The sequence below is a fragment of the Cnephaeus nilssonii genome (genome assembly GCF_951640355.1).
Source record: "Cnephaeus nilssonii genome assembly, chromosome: 9".
Taxonomy (NCBI): domain Eukaryota; kingdom Metazoa; phylum Chordata; class Mammalia; order Chiroptera; family Vespertilionidae; genus Cnephaeus; species Cnephaeus nilssonii.
Genome location: NC_137080.1, coordinates 12503149 through 12516628, shown reverse-complemented (window position 1 = coordinate 12516628; position 13480 = coordinate 12503149). Strand labels below are relative to the sequence as shown.

General features: G+C 40.0%; 1 protein-coding gene across 5 annotated transcripts in view; it reads left to right on the top strand.

The window, feature by feature from the left end:
- The window catches only part of MCM9 (minichromosome maintenance 9 homologous recombination repair factor), a 67114-nt gene that overhangs the window by 5105 nt on the left and 48529 nt on the right, over positions 1-13480 (top strand). For 4 of the 5 annotated variants that reach the window (XM_079780329.1, XM_079780330.1, XM_079780332.1 and 1 more), the window contains exons 4-7: positions 846-927; positions 6092-6292; positions 9892-10017; positions 13353-13472. In XM_079780329.1, coding sequence (XP_079636455.1) covers positions 846-927; positions 6092-6292; positions 9892-10017; positions 13353-13472 — 529 coding nt within the window. The remainder of the gene's footprint in view (positions 1-845; positions 928-6091; positions 6293-9891; positions 10018-13352; positions 13473-13480) is intronic. The other variant, XM_079780331.1, reaches the window with a different exon arrangement.

Here is a 13480-nt window from a genome sequence, read left to right as displayed (position 1 = left end):
TTAGGGTTTAGGCCTAATTTTTATTTGCTATGCCAAATGAGGTATATAAAACCACTCTTTCATACATGAGAGTGAGCCTGATTTTTATTTTACTTGCCACTTAAACACAAAGGCTTATTCAGTGTCAAGAATGTAGACTTCTGTCTTTCTACACCATTCTTAACTCATGGTTCCTATTTTTATGGTTGTCTATATTCCAGAATGGCAGCTACAATTCGATCACATCTGTATCCTAGTCAGAGAACAGAAAAAAAGGAAGATAGGCAAAACCACGTGCCATGTAAATTCTTGACACTGAATAAGCCTTTGTGTCCATTTAAGTAGTCTCCTTCAAAATCTCCTATTATAACATGTCTACTTACATCTCATTGGCCAGAACTTAGTCATATGACCACACCTAGATGCAAGGGAGCCTGAGAGATTGAGTCTTTTTACTGGGCACTTGCTCATGTAGAATAAAAACAGGGTCCTGTTTCTAAGGAATAATCAAAGGAACTGAGTGATTTATCCAAGGTCTTCTGACTAGAAATCAGGAAAGAACTGCCTCTTTATTTTAGGTATATAACTTTATTATTATGTTTAGTAGTTGAAATTATTTTGACTATCTACAAGATTATATTTGCAGATGTTTTCCAGATACTGGTGTTTTTATTTTAGTTTAGTTATAGTGAATTATTAAACTGATGGTATGCACAATTTACAAGAAAAGTCTATGAATCTCTGTCATAATTAGATTGTATTATAATACCAGAGAAATATAAATGATAATTTCAAGAATTGCTAGGCTTCAGAATACTTAGCATATATTTAAGCATATTCAGTATCTGTTTTCTTTTCTTTGCTAGGTTCAAAGGCTAGCTATTGGAAGTATTCCACGATCCATGAAGGTTATCCTAGAAGATGACTTAGTAGACACTTGCAAATCTGGTAAGAATTAATTTTTTAGCTTACATAGGAGGTCCTAACATATTGATATGGAAAAACCACTTTTTATTTTCCCAAGAGTGAGTGCGGAGACTTAATTGCCTACCTTGAGAACAGAGACTGGCATGGAGGTGGGACAGGACAGCAGGAAAGAAGCTGGGCTGGAGCTTAGCGATCTAGTCCAGCTGCTTGTTTTATAGATGAAGACCCTGACTTGCCTAAGGTCCCTTGGAAAGTTAAGTGACAGAACTGGAATGTGAATCCAGATCTATGGACCTCTAGTCTGGCATGCTCTTCAGTGCACAGGAGCAGCTTTAAAAATGTTGGTTTTAGTGGGCAACTAGATAAGAACAGAAACAAGGAGGGATAGGCATCAGAGGCTGTGACTCTGTCAAATGCTGCTGCAGCCTTAATGGTGTCTAGAAGAAAGGAGGTGACTGTTTCTCTCTGCTCTGTGCTGGTCTTCTGTCCTCCGAGGGTCCTCAGGGTTTCCACTAGCCAATTGCCTGAATTGGGAAGGAACTTGAATCAAACTGAAAGAACTGTGGGTGATTAGCATGGATAAGCCTCAGGAAAGAGATGACAACCAACTTCTTTTTGTTGGAAGATTGTGATATAGAAATGGAATTGAAATTACAGAAGTGCTATTGGGTTTCAGTGGGCTGGAGGTGCAGGAAGGTAGACTTGACTGAGTATCTACTAATCAGAAGTGTCCAGCATAGGCCTTGGATGATGGTGAGTTTAAGCAGAGTATGTGCAGCATCTTATTAGCTATTTAGGCCTCATGATCTGGAGATCTACAGTGTTCCAGGCAAATTACAGACTCTCTGAGCCTCAGAGCCGTTCTGAAAATCCAAGGCTCCAGAAGCCTGGTTGTTGTGATGTCATTCTTAGTTCTACTTTGATCTTTAGGCCAAACAGACAATCCCTAAGCTCTCCTTTGCCCCTCTCAACTCACCTAGTCTCCTCTTACTCTTTTCACTGGGGAGTCTGGGAAGAAGCAAACTTAAAGAGTACTTGTGGAAGGGCGAGGATTAATCTCAGCCCACGGCTATAGAATGGAAGTGTTCTACATTGACTTTTAAATTTTTGTTTTTACAAAGAAAATGGTAGGGAAAAGTTTTATTTGAAAGATTAAGATATTAGAAGGTTTTGTAAATCAGCAATACCACCAAAGCAGTAAATACTATTCTGTCTTTTGCAGGAACCACGTTTAAATATCATAAGTGATATTCTTAATAAAATTTGGTATGTTTTTTAAATGGATGTGTTGGTGATAACTTGATAATGAGAGAGTAAGGGTTGCTTTCTTCAGCTGTTGGTAGAGAGTAGGGCTTAACATTTACATGGCACTGGTCAGCAAAGGGTACAGATCACAGACAGAAGCAGACTGCCTTCAAAGTGATCATCTTAAAGTCTTAATCAAAAACTTTATCTAACCAAAATACTTGATGTTTTCCATATATCAACACAGGTATCCTCATCCATTCTTCTCCCTCACTGTCATCTTTCCATACTGACAGAAGACGCTGGTATAGAGCTTGAGAGTCTTGGATTTGTAGACTTTCAGTCCCAAACAAAGTTGTCCTCAGAGCTACAAATCTTTCATCAGCTTCTCTAAGGCTCCAGTTTCCAACCTAAGAAAAGGAGAATGGAAGTCTGTCCCCTTAAGCCAGCATCTTCAGCATCTTCTGTTCCCTGCATGCATTCCCAGGCCTGTCCAGACCGTTGTCTGTGAGGAGAAATGAAAGCTTATTTTTTTTCTCTTTCTTAACTGTTACTACAATTAATCTAAAAATTGCCTAACGATTTCCACTCCTTTTTTAAACATTTAAGTTAAATTGAAGGTGGGTCAGAAAATGGAAATGATTTCTAAATCTTAGCTGAATATCAGCAGTTGCCTTTCAATTTACCTGCTTTAAATATTTCCCATTTTCTCTAAAGCACCCTTCATCTCTATAAAAACAGATAGCACAGTTGGATATGCTGGGCAATAACAGGTATACCTGATCTCATATTCCACATTCCAGTTCTCCCCTAAAGGACAGATAGAAAATGCTTCATTTTGCCAAATTCCATCATTTCCCTTTTTTTAACCTTAGATTTCTCCAAATGCCTCATTTAGAAAATATTTACTGAGCTGATGTTAAAATGCTGAGGCAAACATTGTATGAAAATAAAAGAGTTCATTATCTAGAGTCATAAATAATTCTTTATCAAAAGACTCCCCCATTCATCCAAGAATCACCATCTCATAGTTTGAAATTTATGTCAAATATATTAACAGTTTATAGTTATCTAAACAGTATACTAAGGAAATAACAGCTTTGATCATGGATTTCCTGCTAAATGGACAAGTCTGTGTCAGAGTACCTTGTTCATATAGGCCTCTAGATTTTAACCCAAATCTGTAATGTCTGGATCAGCAAAGCAGTGCTTATATGAGCTTAGCCTGAACATGAAATTATCCTTTGATAGAGATTTCATCTAACTGAATTCTTTCTACATAGAAAAAAAACCTTAAGGTATTTTTCTTTCACATGTCACTAATAAAAAAGAATGTATGGATGCAGTCTGTCAACAGCTATTTTTTCACTTATCCATAGCTATAAACTTCTGTAAATATCAGAAGACATAAGTGGCATAATCCTTGCCCTTTGGGAATTTACAGTCTAGTTAGGAACCCAAACTGACATTGTAGAGAAATAAAGTTGGAGGTAATGTGCTGAAAGCTGTCAGGGCAGCAGATCTGAGATGGGTCTGACGGGGATGGCTGCAGTAGTAAATATACTGCAGAAGACAGAATAGCACAAAGTGACTGGATTGTATGAAAGTAAGAAATTTAGCTTTCTGCAAATAACATTGTTTATAATTTTTACCATAGAAAACTAAAATGAGTATTCACTTGGACTGTCACATGTATCCCATAATTGTTCTGATGATCACAGGAATCTGCCATTCAAAACATGTATATATGAAGGGCTTTTTAAAGGTATCAGTTGCTCTACAAATGTAAGGTTAGGTTTAGTATAATAATAGCTAATATTTATTGAGCACTTATATTTCTAGATATTGTATTAATTTACAAACATTATTTGACTTAATTATCACTATAGTCCTGTGATATAAATATAATTATTCCCATTTTGTAGGTCAAGACATAGGCTCAGCAAAGTTAGGTGACTGCCGGTGGTCTTGATCCGGCATCTAGAAGGGTTCAGGAACCTGGAGAAGGCGCTGTGCGTAAATTAAATGAGTCCAGAGATGAAACATAATTTTGGAAGGCATTATAGGGAGTTAGAGAAGACTTAGCTAAAGGAACTAAGTTCTCCTTGTCTCAGGACCCCTTGCTTTTTGTTAACACAATTTGTCCTAAGGCAAAGGTAGAGATATATATACACATCAAAGGGTAGGGTTTGTTACAGAATCCATTGTCAGATTGGGGAATTTGCCTGCGGCTGTTCAGGTGTTTGGCCAGTAGGAGGCAATAATATGTAGATTGAAATGCCCTTAGCTGTCTGGCAGCAAGCAATCATTTATGCATCCTTTTCAGGTTTGGGGAAATGCTGTCAAGCCATCTCCAGATGATTCAGCCCTGCTGACATACTGGAATTGGCTTCTGGCAGGTAACTTGCCGAAGGTCACATAACCAGTGAGTGGTGGAGCTGGGATTTGAGTCCAAATCTAATGAGTCAGTGTTCTTGACCATTCTTCAGTACTCTACATTTTCCACATTATCACTGCTTATTGAAGTTAGATTCTTACTAGTATGTGCTATATTTAAAAGTTAAGTTCCTCATTTGACTAAATTAAGAAAACCTAAATATAACCCATAAAATGACCATAGTAGAGGATTGTTCCAATGTGCATATAAAGTTGCCCCAGTTATTTTCATCTACAAAATTTGGGGTAGTCAATATAGTAAATGATCATTATTCTTGATTGTGTTTGACAACCACCAGGAAGTAGCTTGGAAAGGATTTTAAAAACAAGTGTAAAGCACCTATTTGTTATTTATAAAATTGCCTTTGGCTAGAAATATGCTTTCTATTCTGTGAATTGCTACCATTGGTTCCATGCTTTTAGCTTTTACAGTATACTTCAGAAAATCAAAAGCTCTGTGGATTACACATTGCATATTGAAATTTAGAGTTTAAGGCATTTTGCACCAGCAAATATATATTTGACACAGCCTTGGAAATAAAGATGTGCCTGTTAGTTCAGAGATAATATTTTTGTGCAAAATATAAACACCAGGATTGGGTTTGGGTATGTCCAATATCCTGTGTTCAATAAGATTGAAATCTTTGGGGACTAGGATTTTGCCTTTTCCAGTGCCAAAATATTGAATGCCAAGCATTCATAAAAATTTGTTATTGATGTATTGAATTGTATGCAATAATAGCACAGATATTAGTGTTTGGAGAAGGTGCATATAAACTACCAAGGCCTCTTAGGAAAATCTGTGAAAGTTTACTATCCTGCCCACCAGGAATTAGAGAGTTTCCTAAGGTGGGAAGGAACCAACCAAGAAGGAATAAGCAGGGTTGTGTTTTGGGCTTTCATAGTTTACTCAAAGTTTTTTGATGTAGGATAGGTATTCATTCATTCATTACTTTGTTCATTCATTCTTTTGTTCATTAAAAAAAAGTTAGTGAATACAATGTTAACAAATGTGTTAAGTAAAAATTAATCTATAAATTATTAAAAGTAGCATGTCATCACAAAATTCTTTCCTTTCCTGTCAGCAAACTGATTATAGTTTAATCTTATGGCTGCAATTCTCACCTCTTTAAATGAAATCTCTGTGGCTTGAGATTCTGAGAGGATGAGCCTTTTACCCAATATAATAATGATGAATAAGTCATCCAGTAAACTATTTTCCCAGTGAAGGGTAATAATTTGGTGTGATTATAATGTGACAGATTAAGAAAAAATAAAAATGCTGACTTTTGCTTTTAGTTGTACAGATACAAGTGCCTGTTTTTAAAAAAAATTAGGAATCTCTGGTGGTTTTTTGCACCCAAATTGTTTTCCGAGTGCGTGTTGGATGAGTGGATAGCACTCTAAACCCTGGTCAGGAAGTTATGTCTTTGTCCTTTGACATGGGCGTCTGTGCCCAGTATGCAGAGTGCTACTGCGGGACTCATTTGGTGCTCTTTCCTAGGTGATGACCTCACTATTTATGGGGTGGTAATGCAACGGTGGAAGCCCTTTCAGCGAGATGTGCGCTGTGAAGTGGAGATAGTCCTGAAAGCCAATTATGTCCAAGTAAATAATGAGCAGTCTGCAGGGATCATCATGGATGAGGAGGTCCGGAAGGAATTTGAAGATTTTTGGCAACACTATAAGAATGATCCCTTAGCAGGTTTGTGATTAAGGGTATAAAGCTGATAATTATTAATGGCATTTCATTCAGTAGTTAAACATGTTGTCTCTGATTGGGGGTAGCCTTACATGTCCCATAACTCAGCGACTGAGTGCACCGGGTAGTAGCATCAGTCAGTGCCTCTAGCCACAGCCTCCCCTGAAGCCCTTTTCTGGCATAGCCTCTTCTATTTAGAGATCTGGAAAAATAAGGCTGACTTCCGAGAGGTTTTTCATTTCTAACTATTTTAACATCTTATACTGCCAAAATAGTTTCAGAATTTTCTACCTTCTTTACCTTAAGTAGGAAAAACTCATCTTATTATGACACCTTGTCTGATGTCCTTTAAATTATATGGGCTTCTTCACATGATTTTAGCTGAAGATTTAAAATAGGAGCTAGGCCGAAACTGGTTTGGCTTAGTGGATAGAGCGTCTGCCTGCGGACTGAGGGGTCCTGAGTTCGATTCCGGTCAAGGGCATGTGCCTTGGTTGCGGGCACATCCCCTGTGGGGGGTGTGCAGGAGGCAGCTGATCGATATTTCTCTCTCATCGATGTTTCTGGTTCTCTATCTTTCTCCCTTCCTCTCTGTAAAAAATCAATAAAATATATGAAAAAAAATAGGAGCTAGGTAGAAAAGAGCGATGAAAGATGGAAAGATGCAAAAAATAAGCTTTGTCATCACAGCAAAAATTTTGATTATGACACTAAGCTATAATTACATAGATTAAAACATCACAGCCTTTGAGTGTATAGAGTATTTTTAATAAAAATCCCAAATGTATAAAACACCAATTAAATCTTCAAATGTCTGTTTTCATTCTTCCATGGAGGTATCTTCTGAGAAAAATAAATCAAAGACAGTAATAGGCTATTAAATAGGCTATTATTTAAAAAAAACCACACATTTTCTTCTTAAAAATATATATATTTTTTAATATTTCAGAGAGGAAGGGAGAGGGAGAAAGAGAGATAGAAACATCAATGATGAGAGAGAATCATTGATCAGCTGCCTCCCGCACATACCCTGATTTGGAATCAAACCATGACCTCCTGGTTCATAGGTCAACACTCAACCACTAAGCCATGCCGACCGGGCAGTAACAGGCTATTTCTGATAAACTTCATCTCCAATCAAATACATAGTGATTACTTTATTCTTAAATCACATGCTGAACTGGACAGCTATCATTTCACCCACACAAAAAAAGGCCCTTATTTGCCAAAATAGAGGCAGTTTGCTTTTATTTTGTGGCATGATATACTTTTTTGCTTATGTGTGTAGCACATATGATCATTCTTTTACCTGATGTATACAGAAAGAACCACAGGTCTTTATATTGTGGCTTTTATAAGCAAACCTAGGAATCATATTTTTTTTAATGAATATTTTTTCTTGAAATTGTTTCTTAGGATCAGTTCCTTATAAAAATCTGTAACCCTTCCTTGGACCACAGTCATTCCTTATTAATCACAACTAGAGGCCCGGTGCATGAAATCTGTGCACTTGTGCGGGGGTGGGAGGGGTGTTTCCCTCAGCCCGGCCTGCGCCCTCTCGCAGTCTGGGAGCCCTTGAGGGATGTCTGACTGACATCCTTAGTGCTGCTACGGAGGCAGGAAAGACTCCTGCCACTCCTGACTCATGCTGCTGCGCTCACCAGCATGAGCCCGGCTTCTGGCTCACTGACCACCAGGGGGCAACTCCTGTGTTGAGCATCTGCCCCCTGGTGATCAGTGTGGGTTATAATGACTGGTCGTTCCACTGTTTGGTTGATTTACATATTAGCCTTTTATTATATAGGATGCCTCAGTCCAACTCTACCTAGTTGGCTTTTCTACCACAGCAATGGAATGGATTCCCTACAGCAGTCAATTAACTTCCTCCAGGATTTACTAATTCTTTTTGGTCCCCGTTGTATTGAAATATTTTCTTCACCATTTCTGCAATCCCAGGTCATATTCCCATAGATTATGAGGCAATTTGGACATATTACCAAAAGGAGCCTTTGTGTATTGGCCCATAAATTGTAGAGGAAGGCCCTTTCTCTTCCCTTGATGGTTTGGCAGGAAATCTTCTAGAACTGGAATCTTCAGCTAAAAGAGTACTTGTACAATCATTTTCACCTCAAAACAGCTATCACTGAAACATGAGTAAAAACTCAGATAAGTATAAAAGTCCCAAAATGTGCAAATTAGTTACCAGCATGTGGACATTAACTTCTGGTAACATGAACGTAGACACAGCACCATTAGTAGTGAATTCTGTGTAAGTTAGGCTCAGGCAAGGCTTGCTAGACTCTCATGTTCTTCTGTTGGTTGATTAGGCCAGTAATCGAATGATGTACCTAATTTATTCATGAACTAGAAGCCTGATGCATGAAGATTCATGCTAGAATGGGCTTTCCTTTCCCTGGCTGCCAGCACTGCCTTTCCACTCCGGCCCAGCCCCTTTCTGCTCAGGCCCCAGAGCTGCCTCTTTCCGCTCCAGCCCTGCCTTCCCACACTGCCCAGAGGCCCTGAGAGATGGGGGTGGGGCAGAACACCTGCGTCGTTGCCATGGCGATGACACAAGCGTCCCGCCTACCCCTGTCACTCGGCGCCTGTGTATGCAAATTAACCTCCATCTTTGTTGGGTTAATTTGCATATCACTTCTGATTGGCTGGTGGCGTAGCGGAGGTACCATCAGTTTACATGTTTGTCTATTATTAGGTAAGATGGGATAGGCAGGGTCTCAGATTTGGTGTTTTGACATTTTTGAAAACAGATCTTAAAACACTAATAGTCTCTTATTTAAAGGACATGATCAGAAGAATCCAAGACCTGCAGCTTGGATTGGCAAAATTGAAGCTTATAATGATCTTAATATCCTGATAGTCTAGTAACTTATTCTAAGTAAAACAGAATTTACCAAACTGCTCAGAGCAAATGCTGAACTGCCTCAGGGTGGACTGATGTTATTTCTCTGACTCCCCTGGAGAAGCTCCAAGTATCTGTATGTAAAGGTTCTGGCTCCTACAATCCAACTTACTGTTCTGAGATCAAGCACTCTCCTTTTATTTACACAGTGTAGTAATTTTACTGAAACCACTGCACAGAAAGTGCAGCCAGTTCTATTTTTAAGGGTAATGCTAGCCTGATGAAGGAGAAAATGAGATTCTTTTCTGTCCCCCTCTAAAGTGTGATAAATTTATAGAAACTTAAGCAGGTAGCACCCAGGAATAAAGCAGACACTTCACCTCATGGCATTAAGAAGAGAACTAAATCATTCACTGCTTTTAGTCATTTGGAAATGGTCCTCTTGATCATTTTATTTATTGATTGATTGATTTTAGAGAGCCAAAGGAAGGGAGACAGAGACAGAAACATCAGTTTGTAGTTCCACTTATTTATGCATTCATTGGTTGATTCTTGTATGTGCCTGACTGGAGATCAAACCCCCAACCTTGGCATACTGAGATGACTCTCTACCAACTGAGCTATTGGGCCAGGGCCTTTAAATCATTTTAGATGGTGGAGTGTGTTTTAGGTTAGGGAGGACATTTCCAGTTATGATTTCTTAAAAATTGTTGGCAACTTCTGGTCTCTCTACCTTTTCTAGGAAGGAATGAAATATTGGCCAGTTTATGCCCTCAAGTTTTTGGGATGTATCTAGTAAAGCTTGCTGTGGCCATGGTACTGGCTGGTGGGATTCAAAGGACTGATGCTACAGGAACACGAGTCAGAGGTTAGTACCTATTTAAAACTTTTTAAAAGTTTTAACACACATAAGGAGAGAAATGAGAATTTGTTTTTTCCTGAGTAAAAATTGCTTATTGAGCTTTACTTTCCAAATGTAGTCTTTTAAAGCTGACAGTTGTCTGGCTAATACTTTGCCCAACATCTATATATCAGTAGCTACTTTCTAGAATTCCAAAGACTAAAAGAAATCATAAAATTTTCAGTAAGTTTTGCTCTAGCCTCTCAGGGTGTCACAAAATAAAATCTTCACATTTCTATTACTGTCTGTGTTTTTCATCAGATCCACCATCTTCTTCAGGAGGGGAAGATTAGAGCCAAGCCATTGTGGTTCAGTGGTTGAGTTTCAACCTATAAACCAGGAGGTTCCGATTCAATTCCTGGTCAGGGCACATGCCTGGGTTGTGTGCTCGATCCCCAGTAGGGAGCATGCCAGAGGCAGCCCATCAGTGATTCTCACCATTGATGTTTCTCTCTCTTTCCCTCTCTCTCCCTCCCTTCCTCTCTGAAATAAAAAAAAATATATATATTTTTAAAGATTTGTTTAAAAAGAGGAAAAGATTAGAAATAGTGCTTTTTAATGTCACCAAGTCAGCGTCCCTCCATCTGTGACTGTCAGTGTGTTTCTCTGACTGCTGCTCTCAGTCATCTGCCTGCTGATTCCCCTTCTGCCGGTGGGTTGCAAATGTGCCATCTGCCATTTGGTGCTGCTGTAGGTCACACATTCGGCAAAGATTACTCTGTGTGTGTAATTATGTCCAAGTGGCAGAAAGCTCTTTTACCGCTACCACACTTAACTGACCTGAATCTGGCGTAAAGTAGGTTTATTATGGTCTTTGTATAGGGCATATGAAAGTCATAATAACCAAGACTAGACCAAAAGACTCCAAATACATTAATGTCAATCCGGCGGTTAGTAGGTACTCTAAAACCATGTACTACAGTATAGAATAGTAAATGTCATAGGTTTATGTGTATGGTATATTTTGATCACCCACTATTTGCAATACATTTAGAAAACACTAAAATATTACTGAAGAAATTTGTTTGATCAGTGATATAATACAACCACAGGATAGTCATGTTCATTTGTGTTACATTTGAAAAAGAAGAGTACTTTAAGATAGGTATTTCATTAAACTAAAATTCTTTTAAATGAAAAGATTTTCACTTAACTGTTGGAATCATAAATTATATATATATAATTTATGTATAATATATATATACATATATATATACATATATATAATCATAAATTATATATATACTAGAGGCCCAGTGCATGATTTAATCATGCACCTGGTGCACCAGCTGGCTGTCTGTCCGCTGGTGCCCCAGGCCTTCCGAAAGCCTCCGGCACGGCGGAGGCTTTCGAAAGGCCTTGTGCCGGCGCAGACAGACAGACAGCTCCCCCGCTTTGGCTTTTGATCGCGGGGGAGCCGGCTGTCTGTCTGTCCGCTGGTGCCCCAGGCCTTCCGAAAGCCTCCGGCACGGCGGAGGCTTTCGAAAGGCCTTGTGCCGGCACAGACAGACAGACAGCTCCCCCGCTTTGGCTTTTGATCGCGGGGGAGCCGGCTGGCTGGCTGTCTGTCCGCCTGGCCTTCCGAAAGCCTCCGGCGCAGCCATGACACAGACGCTGAGCTCGGGGCGCCAGTGGCACCGCGAGCTCAGCGTCCTGCTGGCCCAATCAGCTACCCCGGCCACCCTGAGTCCCGCCCCCTGCGCCTCCTGCTGGCCCAATCGTGGGCGTAGCGGAGTGATGGTAATTTACATATTACCATTTTATTATGTAGGATAATTTATGTATAATATATATACACACACACACACACACACACACACACACACATATATATATATATATATATATATATATATATATATTTATTAATTTCAGAGAGGAAGGAAGAGGGAGAGAGAGGTAGAAACATCAATGATGAGAGAGAATCATTGATTGGCTGCCTCCTGCATGCTCCCCACTGGGGATTGAGTCCGCAACCTGGGCATGTGCCCTTGACTGGAATCGAACCTGGGACCCTTTAGTCTGCAGATTGACGCTCTGTTCACTGAGCCAAACAGGCTAGGGCATAAATGATATATTTATAAAGCACTTATAGAGTCCCACATTTTTCAGTATTTATTGCTTTTATTTAAATTCTTTATTGTTTAAAATATTACGTCTCCTTTTTCCCCCCATTGACCTCTCCCCATCTGCTCCCACTCTCCCTCCCTACCCCCAGCATTCTGTATTTTTTATTTATTTTTAAAAATCCTCACCTAAGGATAGTTTTCCCATTGATTTTCAGACAGAGAGGAAGGGAAGGAGGAGCGGAGAGAGAGAAACATTGATGTGAGAGACACATCGATTGGTAGCCTCCTGCACATGCCCTGACTAGGGCAGGAACAAACCTGCAACCTAGATAAGTGCCCTTGACCAGGAAACAGGAATCAAACCTGTGACCCTTTGGTTCAAGGCTCTAACCACTGAGATAAACTGGCCAGGGTAAAAGTTCCACTTTTTTAAAGTGCTCAAATAAAAATATAAATAAAATCAGAAACTTTATAAGCCAAATTTTTAAAAAATGGTAAACCTAGGCCTGAACATCTAGAAATAACACAAAGTCTGTTTAAGAAAATTTTTATTTTAAATGTCACCTTCAGAAATCATTTTAAGGTTGATATTTATTATGACAGTTAACTTTGCTAAAGATATTCTAGTTAAATTTTTCCTCAAATGACCAAGTATACAGCAAAAGCATTGTCTATATACATAAAAGCCCAGTAATGGAATGGCAGAATGACCAGAATGACCGGTGGCTATGACACACACTGCGGCAGCCAACCAGCTTGATTCGGGCCCCAATCGCCACCCCCCACCCCCGGGCCGGCCCGGCCCCTGATCAGCCCCCAACACCCCGATCATGGGCGAGGCCAGCCAGCCGTCTGCAGCCCCTACCCCCAGCCGGCCTCACCCCTGATCGGCCACCAGCACCCTGATCAGGGGCGAGGCAGGCCAGCCAACTGCCTGCAGCCCTTTCCCCTGGCCAGACCCACCCCTGATCGGCCCCAACACCCCAATCGGGGACGAGGCCAGCGAGCCAACTGCCCATGGCCCCTCCCCCCAGCTGGCCCAGCCCAATGGGCCCCCATCGGGGCTGGCCGGCCAGATCCCACCCATGCACAAATTCATGCACTGGGGCCTCTAGTATAAATTATAAATTGTGTTGACATTCCAAGTGTTGACCATTTTATGTTGACCATTTTCTTTTTGATTAATTATACTTGTTCATAGAAATTTAAAACCTGACCTTTACTTTTTTCTAGGTGAATCTCATCTTTTATTGGTTGGGGATCCTGGCACAGGGAAATCTCAATTCCTCAAATATGCAGCAAAGATTACACCAAGATCTGTGCTCACCACAGGAATTGGATCTACTAGCGCAGGTACTTTA